This window comes from Lemur catta, chromosome 23 (assembly GCF_020740605.2).
Source record: "Lemur catta isolate mLemCat1 chromosome 23, mLemCat1.pri, whole genome shotgun sequence".
Classification (NCBI taxonomy): Eukaryota; Metazoa; Chordata; class Mammalia; order Primates; family Lemuridae; genus Lemur; species Lemur catta.
The window spans coordinates 12,320,884-12,335,155 of NC_059150.1; the positions used below are offsets into that span (position 1 = coordinate 12,320,884).

Here is a 14,272-nt window from a genome sequence, read left to right on the forward strand (position 1 = left end):
ATAAAACACCGTGGCCCGCAGGAAAAACATTCTTTCTTTTCTAGCATGGCAGTCAATGTGTTAAATGAGACCCACTTATCACAGCCCAGCCTGACTCCTTTCTCTTCCCACTCTGGTCAACTGTCCCCTCTCCCAATCAGTCAAGAGGCTGAGCTGCACAGACGGCCTGGCCCAGGCCTCAATGCCACCAGACTGGGGGTCTATGGTGCAAATGGGGAGAAGTAGCGAATACCCAGGAGACAGTCCCAGCAGGAATGCACAAGCTCCAGGGGCCAGAGAAAGGGGAGGTCAAGAAAAACACAGCACAGAGCTCCTCTTGCAGCCCGAAAGACGGCAGCTCCCGCATTGTAAAGGGAACATGTTTTCTTCATCTGTTGCCACCTTTAACTCAAGCTTGCGGGGAAGTCGGGGTGGGGCAGCGGGAGAGGAGGGAAGAGAGGTTACTGAGATGAGGGCAGAAAGGAAGAAGAGAGGAAACCGGCTGTCCACCAAGTTCATGAGCCCCCAAATATAAAAGAATAGTGGTTTTTCCTTCAGGAAAGAGTCTTGGCCCTTTGCTTTACATTTCAGGACGAATTCATTTTCTTGCCATCTTTGATCGGGACATAAGCAATGAAACTGATTAATTTCAGGGCTGGTTACAAATGTGGCTGCAACTTCACTAGAGATGTGTTCCCTTATGCCTCTGTCCCCAAAATGATCCACCGGGCAACCTTCCCTACTGACGTGTTACAATGCAGATCAGTCAAAACGTGGTTCAAATGGAAAGTACTACATGAGCGCAAAAAACTGCATTATAATAATTCACAAAAGTTATTCCGAAGGGGGAAAAAAATAAATTATCTCATATAAAATAATACATGGGTTGTGTGAATCATCTGGGCTCCTGCCTTCAGAGAGCCGTGGCCTGCCTGTCGCCAGCCCCCTGCCCCCCCGCCAGGAGCGCAGACGTTGTCCGGAGGGGCCTCTCAGCCTGCGCCGTGAGGCTGGGCCCCCTCTCCGTGAGCTTAAATGAGTCTGGAGTTTTGGAGGAACTGGATGAGGACCTGGTAGACGAACTTGTACTGAGCGATGGTCTGGATCATGAACATCCTCTGCTCCCGGAGGAGCCTCAGCATCATGGGAACTTCCACCTTCTGCAAGAGAAGAGAAAAAGCACAGGCCCCTGAGACAGGAAGCTCCCCCTGGGCCACACCCTCACGCAGGAGTGGGCATTCACCCTCCACCCATGCCCGCCAGAGAAGGACTCTGTCCCTGCTAGTGTTTGAGAATCAAAGAGTCTGAACCGGCCACTGGAGAAGCTGGTCGCCGTGTGCCAATGGTGTGCTCTTTTAGACACAGCCCAGTCTGCTGGATAAAACAGAGAGGCTGGAGTTAAACCCGCCTGGGACTCTCAACTCCACTACAACCCAATGACGGGACTGAAGACATCTAGGGAGCCTCAGTTTCCCCATCTGTAAAATAAGGATAAGAATGCTTTCCTCTAACAGCAGCGTGGCCTTGCCCGAGTTAGTTACCTTTCCAATAACATTTCCAATAACTGTTTCCAATAAATAGTGCCCACCTCGCCGGATCAAAGGATGAAATGCATGTAAAGCATTTAGCGCACAGTGAGTGCTTAATAAAAATTATTCATTGCTCCTTTATTAACATTGATAAATATGTTACTAATGCAATTATACCCCTCCTGCTATCTCACAGTATTGTGGTCATGATCAAGTGAGATAATTTATGTGTAAGGCTTTAAGACATCAATGCATGATCTCTGAACACCAATCACATCTGGAGTAAAAACCTTTAACTGAAAACATCTTGAGTGTCAGTTAAATGAGATTGCCTATACGTGAATTCTTGGAGCATATATAACTGTCATCACTGGGAGGACATTAATATGGTGGGTCACAGACAGGTGCTTGCACAGCCCAGAGGCTATCTCGGCGTCCCCTCGACCTCACTGTGTCCGTCCCCCCTGGACCAGCAGCACATGCGTGGCTGAAGCACCTCCATGCTGCCGAGGCCCTGGTGGCTTCAGGACACTCACTCTGCTCCGGGAGCTTTTAACCCAGGGCAAACGATGACACCCACGAAGTTATCGAGGACTGAGCAAGCACTTAAAGTAAAATAATAAAAACTAAGCTGCACACCTTCCTTTGTCATCTTCAAACCTTGAAAAATAATGTCGGCTATTTCCAAATTCTGGGTAGCTATGATACAATATGTGCCATCCCTAATAGTTGCTCTTTTTCAAAAACAACTAAGAAATGCACACCACAGACTTAAGAGGGGCAAAGTCAAAGTCCCTTGGTAATAAGAAGAGAAAAAAGGGCAAGTGAATCTTCAAACTACGTCAAAATATGGAACCCAGATTATAACAAGTGGGTCTTTGCCTGAATTATATTCCAAAGTGACAAGCATCATGACATAAACTTAGAGCCACATAATAATGAACCCTACACCATGTTTGATGAGCATTACTCTGTGCTGGGCACTAAAGACACAGGATGGAGGGAATGAGGCTGTTCTCCTCCCACACCGACCAAAGGCTTTAGCAAAGAGAGGCAGGATCGCACAGGAGTTAAGAACAGGCTCTGGGTCAGCTTTCATCTGCTGAATCTCAGCTCCCCCACTTCTGAGCTGCGGGACATGGGCACATTACTTCATTCCCCGGTGACTCAGTTTCTCTTATGTTGTACAAGGGTACTAACAATAGGACCTATCTCACGTGCTATTGCGAATGCTGCTTGAGTTAATAGTGCAAGGCTCTCAGAAAAGTACTTATTACATGATAAATACAAAATACAGGTTAGCTGTTATTATATTATTTTTATCTTTGTCACCACCACTACCCCACCACCATCAGCCCTCTGCATCCACCACCATCAGCTCCCTCTCGGTAACCTACAAGACTCAGTCCAAATTACAGCATATTATTGTCTGATATGGAGCAGTTTGCAGACAAGGCAAAGAAGCTTCCCCTGGTCCTCAGTGCAAGGGTCCTAGCTGCCTTAAAGATTCATGCCCACAGGCTCTGCTGTTAACTCCCCTAAGCCAAGGATTCACGAGGCAGCTGACACTTGCTCAGTCTTGCCTGGAAGACATGCTCTTCTCCCCACTCTAGGAAGGAGAGAGAACTTACTCAGAGAAGCGGCAAGATCAAGACTTCTGCTCTTTGGCTAGTGAGAACCTAACCATTTGTCATTAGCTATAGCTGGGACAGCTACATCCAGGCGACCAAGAGTTTACTGCAAATCATAAAACCAGTGATTTCTGAAAAAACTGTACGGGCCATTAAAACATTCCAGCTAACACTCAGTGACCAAAAGTGCTGGGCCTTTGGGAGCAGCCGGGGAGAGCTGTCCCCTCCAATCCTCCCTCACTGCCACCAACCTCACCGCAGGCATCTTCGTTTCATTGTTCCTGCTCAACTTGTCTGTGTTTAGAATGAGACTAAGAGGGAAGAACCCGGGAAAAAGAAAAGCCATTTCACTACAAAATTAAAACTGCATGAATTACAGACTAAAATATAAGTATGCTGAATGCAGAAGCGGTGGAAAGAAGGCAGGGAGGTTTGGACAGGAGAAAAACGGGACATAAGAGTTTCATATTTATTTGTCACAATCTTTGTTTACCAAGCAAACTAAACATGTCCCACTCTTCTCCTGAAATAGGAGCTTGAATCTTATAAGCCAGGCCTGCAAGAGCATCCGAACAAAGCAGAGAATCCCCCCCCCCCTCCCCCGCAACCACCTACCCATAGCAACCATGGGAAACGGGGCAGATAAGGCTGGCTATATTTGTGCTGGGCTAAGGGAAGTGAAAAATATGAGTCATCTTGCTATCTTTGAATATCAATGGGAACAGAGGTTCTTTTTGGACTGACCACGTTCCAGCAAAGAATGTTCTGGCGTGCAGTCGGGCATTGAGGAAATCCGCTATGTTTGGACACACGTAGAAAATATGACCAATCTGAGCCTTCACCAAGTCCACTGGAGGCCCTGCTGGCCAAATTCCTCGCTCCTACCGTTCTGGCTGATACGTGTCACCTGTGTTCCACTGGACCAGTGACACCTGGTGTTGAGTGGGCCCCCACACTGGCACCTCATTGAGGCTCAGCCTCCGATGGGTCTCCGAAGAGCTCAAGAACCACCTTCCATGTCAGATGGGAGGGACAGAAAGGCTTCTTGAGTTGAAAAGGGGTAAAGGGGAACAAATGAAGAATGAAGAAAAGAAAGAAAATTTGGTGACAGAAGTGACATGACAGGGAGGAAAAGACAACTAAGTGGGGAGGTGAAGAGGAGGGCCTCCTTCCTCCCCGGAACCACCAGTGTGAGCTCGGATATGCGTGAGCCACGTGCAGACCGATTCCGCTCCCCTTATTCCATCTTCCTAGCTCTGAGTAGACTGGGACATGGTGGGCAAGTTACTCACTGTACTAGAGACTTCTTTCTCATAGTGACAAGGCACAGGAAAGCAAACAAACAAGAAATCCCACGTGGGACAAAATGGTCAAAACTCAGAAGACTGAAATTTCTGTTACATCATCTCAACTGATTCCACGATGGGCATTTTGCTCCAGCTTTGTTTTTTGTTCTTCTGTTTTTTACCATTAGGCTACGGTTGGGATAACCCCTCTTCTACGTTTTAGCAGCATAAACATTCCCATGTACAGACTGAAAAGTTTCCAAAGTTAACTTTTTATAGGCAGGGCATTTTTAAAAGCCTCTGAACATGTTTAAACTTAGCATTTATTGTTTTCCCGGAAGTTTCAATATGACAACCTTCATGCAGCAATATTTAATCTGATTTTCAAACCATTGACACTATCGAGTAAATACATACATTAGCATGTAAATTTCTCCAGACAGTTGCATTAAAACACCCTGTAATTTAAAAACTATCAAACTACTACAAAAGTTTCTTTTCATTTTCCAGGCAATATAATTTGGCAACTGAACAAGAACCAAACTGCATTTGGTATGTGGAGACAGAGTAAAGACAGGAAATATTAATAACTCTGGAGCAGGATGTGGAAGAACCTGCTTCTTGCCTTGGTCCGCTGCTTGAGAGCCACATGGCATTAGACAATTCACAGAACTGTTTCTGGGCCTCAGTTTCCTCATCTGTAAAATAGGACATGTGCACAGTTCCTCTGTATGGCTGATATGAGGACCAACCAATGAAAAGGAAAAGGGGAAAGCCCTTTAAACCAAAAATAAGATTAACAACTCTACAGCCCAATGTAAACAGAAGGCAGAGCTAACTATTCTATAGCCTTTGGCTGGTGTTTGTCTCATCAACACAAAATCAAAAGTCTCTAAGAGTAACTCCCTAATCTTATCACAGCAGCAAAGGAAAGCCACGCAAACACTGGCTCAGTGGTGGCCACTTCTGCAGGGAGACGGGCTAAGGTGGCAGCTGAAGTGCATATAGGAGATTCTCGTGTGTATGGAGTATTCACCCTGCTCTGCCACACCACACAGTCGCCAGTCCAGACAACCCCTTCAAATAAAAACCTGACCCTGAAGAATGAAAAACATTTTCCAAGATGACACATTTTCACATAGGATTTAACCCAAAACACATCCCGGAAATGCCAGACACAGCTAAACTATAGGGGACCAAATAACTCACCATGGAAAATTACCCACGATGAAACCAGACTATCTACCAAATGCTGTGGACTTCTGGAAGTAGACGCCAACTAAAATCAAATTTTCTAAGTGATTTCTATTGCACACTCTCATTTCTTCTTCTACGTTATCTGGGTATCTACACGGAGCAGTGAGAGGCCAAAGATAAGGAAGGATGGAAATGTCAGGGTCGCACAAGGAACCAGGGCTCTGGAAAACCCTGGTCAGGAGAGAGGAAATTAACCACTGAAAACGAAAGGGCACCGGCAAAGGTTTGGCCTGGGTGTAGATTTGTCCCCAAGGTGGAGTTTTTGGAGAGAAAACCAGAATGACTCACTTCATTATGCTCCAGGCAGTAGATCATCAGCTCAGAGAGAATGACCACGCCGGTCCTCCCCACCCCGGCGCTGCAGTGGACCACGATGGGGGGGGTGCCGGTTCTTGGTGCCTTCCAGCATGCTGTTGGTATGGCGACGGACCGACTGGATCTCCTCCAAGTAGGCTGCCGGACAGAATGCAAATCTCGTCACCAAAGTCCTACATGGCTTTGCATGCGCACGCGCGAGTGTATGTGTGTGTGTGTGTGTGTGTGTGTGTGTGTGTGTGTGTATGTGTGTGTGTGTGTGTAGGTGGGTGATGGTGAATCATTTCTTTTTTAAGTGACAATAATTTATAGTTCTTACAAGACACTAATTATTTGGCTGGTACCCACTGTACAGTCCTGGATGCAGAGAGGACCAGCTGGGAGTCAATTAGTCCACGGGAGAATTTGTTCTTTAAATTAAATAGGTCTTTTTTTAAAAATTAAATTCTGTTTTCCCCTCTGCAAATCCCTAAGTCCCCCAAGCAGATGATTCTAGACATTACTTACAGCAATTCCTACTATTAACAGACTGGGATCAGAACAACAGCTCAGTCCCCTTGAAACGCCCGCCTGTCGGAGCCAATTTCTGGTGGGGAGAGAGCATCCATCTGCCCCTTCTTTCTTCCCCTCGCTGATGAGTGAATGTCAACTGAGGCTTGACTTCATTTTTGGATTTTAAAGTAGACTCTGGGGAGCCTGCTCTTCGGCATGGATTCCAGGGGGTTATGTGAGTAACTCAAGATAAGCCCCCCTTCTGGAGGCGATGTGCATGTGAGGTGGAGGGGGTCACCATAGCTCCCCTGCACCCCACAATCCCTTCCAACATCTGCCCAGCTCAGCGGGGCTGCGCAGGGTCTGTGCACAACACCAACTGGGCACAAAAGAAAAATTACAGCCCTACAAGCCGTGATGACTTTTCTTCATAACCATGACAAAAAATTGTATAAATGTAGTTCTCAGACAGTCCAAAAAAACCAGAAAAAGTCAATCAGCAATTTAGATTTTGCAGTAGCTCAGGGGAGAAACAGGTTTAAAGGTTCTATGATGCTTGAAGAACCTCCTCCTAATGCAACAGTTTAAACAAGACGAATAGGGGAAATGCTTAAATTGTTAAAGAGAAAAGCACATTCAAACCATTCCATTAATTTAAAAGCATTTGTTTACATATGCTTTTAATAAGAAGCTGTACTTTCCTTTATAACCTTATCTACTTACAAAATAATCTGAAGTAGCTTACCAAATAAGCAAACTACGACTACAATGATGACGACTACTAGTAGTAATAATAGTACTATTAGCAGTACTCACAGCAGTACTACTAGTAGCAGTAATGTAAAATGAAATAGAACAAAACAAAAAAGAAAGAAGAAACCCAAGATGAATAGAGTAGTTACTACAGGTAACCAAGATGAGCTAAAAACTGTGCACGGAATTCTCTTTACAATTTTTCTGCAGGGGAAAAGGCATTAGGAAACTGAGTATTCTGCCTGATAAAAGGCAATGTTCACATACAAGAGACAGCTTTACTTGAGCCAAATTTAAGAAGAAAAATAAAAGGAATGTTGGGCAATACAGCAGATGCCACTTTCAAATGGAGTTTTTCATGTAACGCTGAGAAAGTGGATTCAGATAGATGCTTCCTCTGTCAGTCATATTAACACAGTTCCTTAAGCTGTAACTCCATGAAGAGTTCTAGAACGTGGGAGACAATTTGGCTTAGGTACTCTGCATCCAGGTAATCTAATTTAAACACGTGCAAAAATCTTTAAAACCTAGAAGAGATGAACAGCCAACATTTCTAAGGCCCTAAGTAGCATACTTGTATTGAGTTTCCTAAAAACATAACTTAAATAAATCACATTCTTTAAAAAATTATCTCTCTATATTTTTTAGTAATTCAGACTGGCTTCCCTCCCTTAAATCGGTTCTGATTTAAGACATCTGACTTGCAAGATGAAAAGTGTTCTGGAGAAAAATGGTTGTCATGGTTGCCCAACAATATGAATATACTGAATGCCCCTGAACTGTACACTGAAAAATGGTTAAGACAGTAAATTCCATGTTTTACAATAAAAAAAACTGGAAAAAAATAAAATTAAAAAAACACACTTGACTATACTTTTAGACACTTTATAAACTCAATCTTTCATCAGTGCTATTAGTCAATCAGTAAACTGATTTACTTTTATTGTTTCTGTTTTCTGCTTCCTGGAGAAAATTTTAGTAAGTCAATTAACAAAAGAAGAGCTGAAAGGATTAAAAAGAGCACTGTTAAAAGGAAAGAAAGTTCTGCAAAGGCCCCTGCCCTCCTTATTAATGTTCTGAACTAAAGATAACTGGCCATTTGACCTCAGACAAATCACTTGATCTCTCTGGATCTTGCTTGAGATCCTTTGGTTCTAGTCATCTTCCTATTGTTCTCTATTTTGAGTGTCCAGCCCCTCAAGGACCATCATCACTGTCACGGAAAGGAAATGCTTGTACTGGTAAGAAGTAAGCATAACGATCCTTTGTTGGAACTTGTAAATCAGTATCTTTTAGGTCTTGAAAACCTCTTCTCTCTCTCCCCTCCTCTTCTCCCATTCTAAATAAGTATAATAAAATCAAGGTTTTGACATCATCCAAGGTGTGGATGACAGTCCCTTCGTGGTGGTCACAGGTCTTCCGCTAGCAAGCACAGATCTGCAGGGAGCCCCGGGGGGACTCCTTCCCAGTTGGGTCAGTAAGGAATGGGGTTTTCCCACGAGCACAGCCACCACTGAAAAGCAGAGGACAGTGTCAGATCTCATCCCTGGATGGTAATGACTGGCCTGTCTTTCCCCTTAGGCCGTGAATACCTTTAAAGCTAAGACTGTGAACTCAGTTCCAACCCTGCAATCCAGAGCCCTGCCTGGCACATGGTGGGCCCACACCCAATTTTCAGCCTTTCCAATAAAATACTGCGTATGATCTTGTGAATTAGCTTCTTAAATAACAACAATGTGAAAATATATCTATATAAACTAACGAAATAGTCTTTTGAGTACATTTCAGTTTCAAAAACTGTAAGCTGATTTCAGTAATTCTTAGTTATCTTAATCGAAGGTATGAGAAAGTAATGAGATTTACTGCTGTAGGGAAATACAGGCCTTGTGAGTTATAAACTTTCATGAGAAATTTAAATAAGTTATTTTTAAATTTTTTCTGTTTTTTAAATTATTGTAACATACACACAGTATAAACTTTACCATTCTAACCATTTTTCAGTGTACAGTTCAGTGGCATTAAGTATATTCACAATGTTGCATGACCATCACCACTATCCATGTCCAAAACTTTTTCATTTTCCCAAACAGAAACATCGTTGGTACTGTTGTACCCATTAAACAGTAACTCTCCATTCCCCTCAGCCCCTGGTAACTTCTCATCTACTTTCTGTCTCTCTGAATTTGCCTACTCTAAGTACCTGGTATAAGTGGAATCACACAATATTTGTCCTTCTGTGACCGGATTATTTCACTCAGCATAATGTCCTCAAGGTTCATCTATATGGTAGCATGTGTCAGAATTCTTACATGAATGAGTAGCTAAAGGTCTAAATCAAGGGGGAACCAATTAGTTTATCATGGTCTTAGCTTGTTTGCATAAAAGGTAAACAGAACAAGTGACGTGTATCAGTCTTCTCTGTTCTACATAGTAACGAAGAGACATATACTTCAATGTTATAATACTTTTGCCACTTAAGAGACATCATCCTCTCTCTCCATTTCATCTCCAGTTGACAGAATGTTGATCCAGTTGGTAAAACCTAGTCTAGTAAAACGCAGGCGGGGAAGAAAAAACTTACACAAAAATCCTTGGACATCTTCTGGGCAACCGTGATCTGGCCAGTCGGTATACTGCAAATGCCACACCGTTCTTTCCTGACCAGACAAAAGGTGCTTGACCTTTAAGCCTGTGGTTGCATAGCAACCAGAATCCGTGCGGAACTTTGTGGTGACCTTGAACTTGCCATAGGTGGCCGAGCTGTGCTTGGAACCCAGTTTGGGCCAGTATCGGTGGCTTTTGGTTCGTCCGCCCTCCTAAATCACACACAAAAGCAAAATTGGAAATAAGTCGGGGGAAGCTCTCATCTTCTTAATCCTAAAATCTGAAGACAGAAGAAAACACAAATAGCTTCTAAGTCACTAACTCGGTAGCACTGCGCACTGCCTGTTACAGGGTGGATCCTATTCGTTTTAGCTGAGACCAATCATAAGATTTACCACAATAGTTACATGAGGTGCAGTTGAATATTAGAAGGAAGAGCAAGTGCAAAGTCCATAGGCAGGAACAAGCTTGGTGCCTTCAAGAAACAGATGTCTTCAGGGTGGCTAAAATGTGGCACATGAGGGGGGCGGCAGCTGGTAGGAGAGGAGGTCGGGAAGGCCTCACAGTCCATGGTAGGGAGTTTGGATTTCACTCCACGGACGATGGAAGCAACCCTTAGGTTTTAAGCCAGAGAGCAACAGATGCTAATAATCGTTCTAGGTCACGCTTGTCCTTTCTGATGTTCAGCCCAGAGCTCCTTGTACTGTAACACGCTGACTACCGACACTGCCTCTGTCATCTAATGTCAATCTCACGTTTTTCAGCCTGACCAAACTTTTTCGGTTCAACCTACAACTAAAATCGAATAGCTGGTTACACGACCCTTCTTTCTTCCCTGATTTTACAATCTTTTCTGAGGATATGCATGTTCTCAACCATTTACAAAAGGTCTGTGTTCACCTTCTGCACAGTTTTGGAGTCACTAGAGTGGAGGGGGAGAGTGTGGAGGAGGTGGGTGCCGTGGAGGAGGTGGGTGCCAAGGAGGAGCTGGGGGGAGGGGACATGGAGAGAGACAGGGACCACTGAGCATGCACAGCCGCAGTGGTGGGGACAAGCTCTGGGAACCCTAATGGCTGTTTGGAGGAACCTAAAGGCCTGCCCACTTGGAAAGCCGTGCATCTCTTGGGAATACAAATCATCCTGCCCAGATTTATTGGCTTAATTGGGTCTCCTTAAGTTTGAAGCACACCTTCTCATTTATTTATCAATCCTGTGAAAGTCTGACGCTTTGCATTTACATTCCTGCTGAGTGTCTAATTCACCTACGGAGTTTAAGAGACTCTAAGTCCTTGCCTGACCCACGGATCACTAGACTCTACTTTGTCTCGATAAGGCTGGCCCCTTCTTCTCACTCAGGTCTCGCCTCAAATGCCACCTCCTCAGAGGGCCTTAACTGTCACCCAATCTAAAGTGGCCCCCAATCCCACCTGCCACTCTCCTTCCCATCACCTCGCTCTGTCTTCTCTGTGGCACTTAACTGCTATCTGAAATTATTTTTATTTGTTCACCTTTTACTGTCCCTCCCACAAGGATGTAAGCTCCATGGGGACAGGGATAGTGCCTGTCTCATTCATCACACACCCCTGAGGTTAGCACAGATGGGATGTTATATTTAGTTAAAAGAATCCCTTGCAATCATGTGATTCAAATAAGGTGATAAATCTATACATCTAGAGGCTTTAAGGAAGATTTATTCTCCTTGTGTGAAGGTCAAACAAAAGGTCAGCCCAGGGAAGTGCGACTGCCTTTAAAGAGCTTCAAGTCCCTTTCACCTCTGTCTTCTAAGGGACTGTTCTGGAAAGAGCAACTGCTCAGAACAGTAGTGAAGGGAATATGATTTTTCCCCCAATTATCTCTGTTCCCAACCCCTTTAACATAGTTAGGAAAGGAGTACTGTGATACCATGGATATTGGTAAAAGACACGAAGCTAGTCCCTCAAATGACTTTAAAACATAAGCTGGAATTTAACGAAACGGACAAAACAGGTGGTTAAAAAAATTTTGAGAATGCAACGAGAGAAGAAACAACAATAATTCTTTCCCCAAAGATAGGACGCTCAGAGCTGAATGGATGGACTGGCAGCCTATGCCAGTTTTTAAAACACTGCATAGAGTTCTCTAGTTACAACAGAAAAACTGTGTTTGGTTTGGCAAAAGAAGAAAAAGATGTTTTTTTTTTTCTCTTCCCCAAAGAATAAAGGTCTCTCCAGGAACAACAGCTTCTGGTCTCTTTTCAGCTGATAAGCACGGTGGCATGTGGAACTTGCGTGCCCAGGGTTGGGGATCTATGTCGACTAACCCAGAGCAGTCTGAGCTTCTCAAATTCCAGTGGAAAGATCACTGTTTTGTTTGGCACACAAAGTCAGCTGGCTGAACTAAAGTTTGGTTGTGTTTGGTTTTGTGTTGTTTTGTTTTGTTTTCATTTCAGTGCATGGCAATCCAAGGAAGAGAGTTAAAAGCCAGATGAAAACAGGAGAAAAAGGCACAACAATAAATTATCTCTGGGGGGAAAAAAAAACCTACCTGAAAGTAACAAGAGAAAATAGATGTAAGAGAAAAGGATTTTCAGAGACACAGTACTGCAGGAAGGAGGATGAGGCTACAAAGTTGCCAACACAAAGCCCATCTTCCGGCCACCTTCACCCGCCCCCTCCCCGGGAAAGGGACGCTGAGGGCCATTCCCCTTACCTCTTCTGCAGTGACCATGGCGATCACGTTCACTCCCTGCTCCCACACCATCTGCCAGAAGTCATGGCACGTGTGTGGCAGGGGCCCCTGGGTGGCTATGTAGTGCCATTCTGCACCACCAACCACCACCTGGAAACCAAAGAAAGCATCGGTAAATGAACCCCAAGTCCAAGACAGAATTACCTGCTGACTGTATGTCCACTTGTATCTACCTTAAAACCTTGGATAGTATTTTGGGGGCCAAATGGGTTAGTGTAATTAAGAAAAACCCCAAGACCATAAATGGCTAGTGATATATCAATGAAAACACTTTTTGTCACTCAAGCCTATTAAAAACATTTACCTGATCTTTTGTTTTTGTCTGCAACTCACATAGTATGTGCAAACTAATGCACATTAAAAACACATGTATATATGCATATATATACACACACAGGCAATATTGTATGAACATGTATATGTATACTTAGGATTTGTTACAAAAACAGTAGTTATGCTTACTATGTGCAATGCATTCTGATACTTTCCATTCTTTTCTCTTCTCTATTCTAGTCTATTTCATTAAAAACATACACACATACACAAGTGGTCATGACTGCTAAATTGATGTCACACCCCACCACCGTGTTGCGATTTATACTTTGAAAAACAGTGCTCCATGGCATCCTCTTCAACAATAAAAAAATCTACCATGGATAAACATCCCCTTTGGAGCAGTATCTTTGTCCTGCTGACCTAATATGAAGTATCATAAACCTCCATTGTCATTGCTGCTCTGTGGTGCCACCTTTGGCAGAGATGTTATGAATGCAATATCGACAATACATAATATTTTATCAATAACGTCACCTTGCACAGTACCCACAGCACCCAACTGAACTGTGGAGTCATGAGATGATTTCAGATGATAAAACTATTACCCTACGTAGCTCAGGGTGATTACGGGAGGGTAATTCTGTAGCTATAAATTACAGCTGCAGAGAATAATAAACAAGTTGTATCCAAAGTGCTGAAGGTCATGCTATCAAGGTGAAACGGAGGCCTTTGCAGGAATTCTTTCTCTTCTCCTTCCTATTCCTGTGCCTTGATATTGCAAAGTCAGGCCCCTTATACATCCATGCAATGCAAATGTCTAGAGAGTTCTAGGAGCAATGAAGTGATCATTGTTTGAAACTTTTTTTCCCTCATTTATTTTATGAAACTATAGATGAACTTGATTCAAAACAATGTCGGTTATTGTCTCATTACACAAGACATGTTTAGGTCAAAGCTGGCAAGAAAAATCCATTTTCCAAGTACTGGCGGGAGATAACATTCATACATTTGCTGGCTAGGAGTTTGGTTTATCTGTGGAATTGTGATTTTAAACATTAGCCTCTCTGGCACCCAACATATAGGAACCATAAATACTTCCAGAGAATGCTGTTGCCTAGGGCCTTTCAGCATATTCCAAGTATTGACAGGAGGGCATTAAACACTGCATTAAAACACAACAACTAGCGCTACTGAGGCAGATTTCACAGATGTGATTCCACCTCTGGAGCAAATAAATCTCTGTTCTGTGTTAACAGCTGCTTGGAACCCGGGAGGAAAACATTGGCAAAACATACAGCTCTATTCCAAAAACACAAGGACAAGTTCTCGCAAGCTCTGTGGGTCTATTAAATGCACCCATGTCTAACCCGGATCCACAAGATGAAATGTGGGCCGCAGAGAATACTCAGGAAGGGAATGCTTCTCA

At 43.7% G+C, this 14,272-nt stretch overlaps 1 protein-coding gene across 1 annotated transcript in view; it reads right to left on the bottom strand.

Annotated features, from left to right (window-relative positions):
- Nucleotides 1-14,272, bottom strand: part of PTPN14 (protein tyrosine phosphatase non-receptor type 14) — a 139,777-nt gene continuing 125,505 nt past the window's right edge. The window contains 5 exon segments of the mRNA XM_045536503.1: nt 1-1,136; nt 5,968-6,060; nt 6,062-6,132; nt 9,821-10,055; nt 12,532-12,660. Of these exon segments, the coding sequence (XP_045392459.1) occupies nt 1,008-1,136; nt 5,968-6,060; nt 6,062-6,132; nt 9,821-10,055; nt 12,532-12,660 (657 nt within the window). The 3' untranslated portion in view covers nt 1-1,007.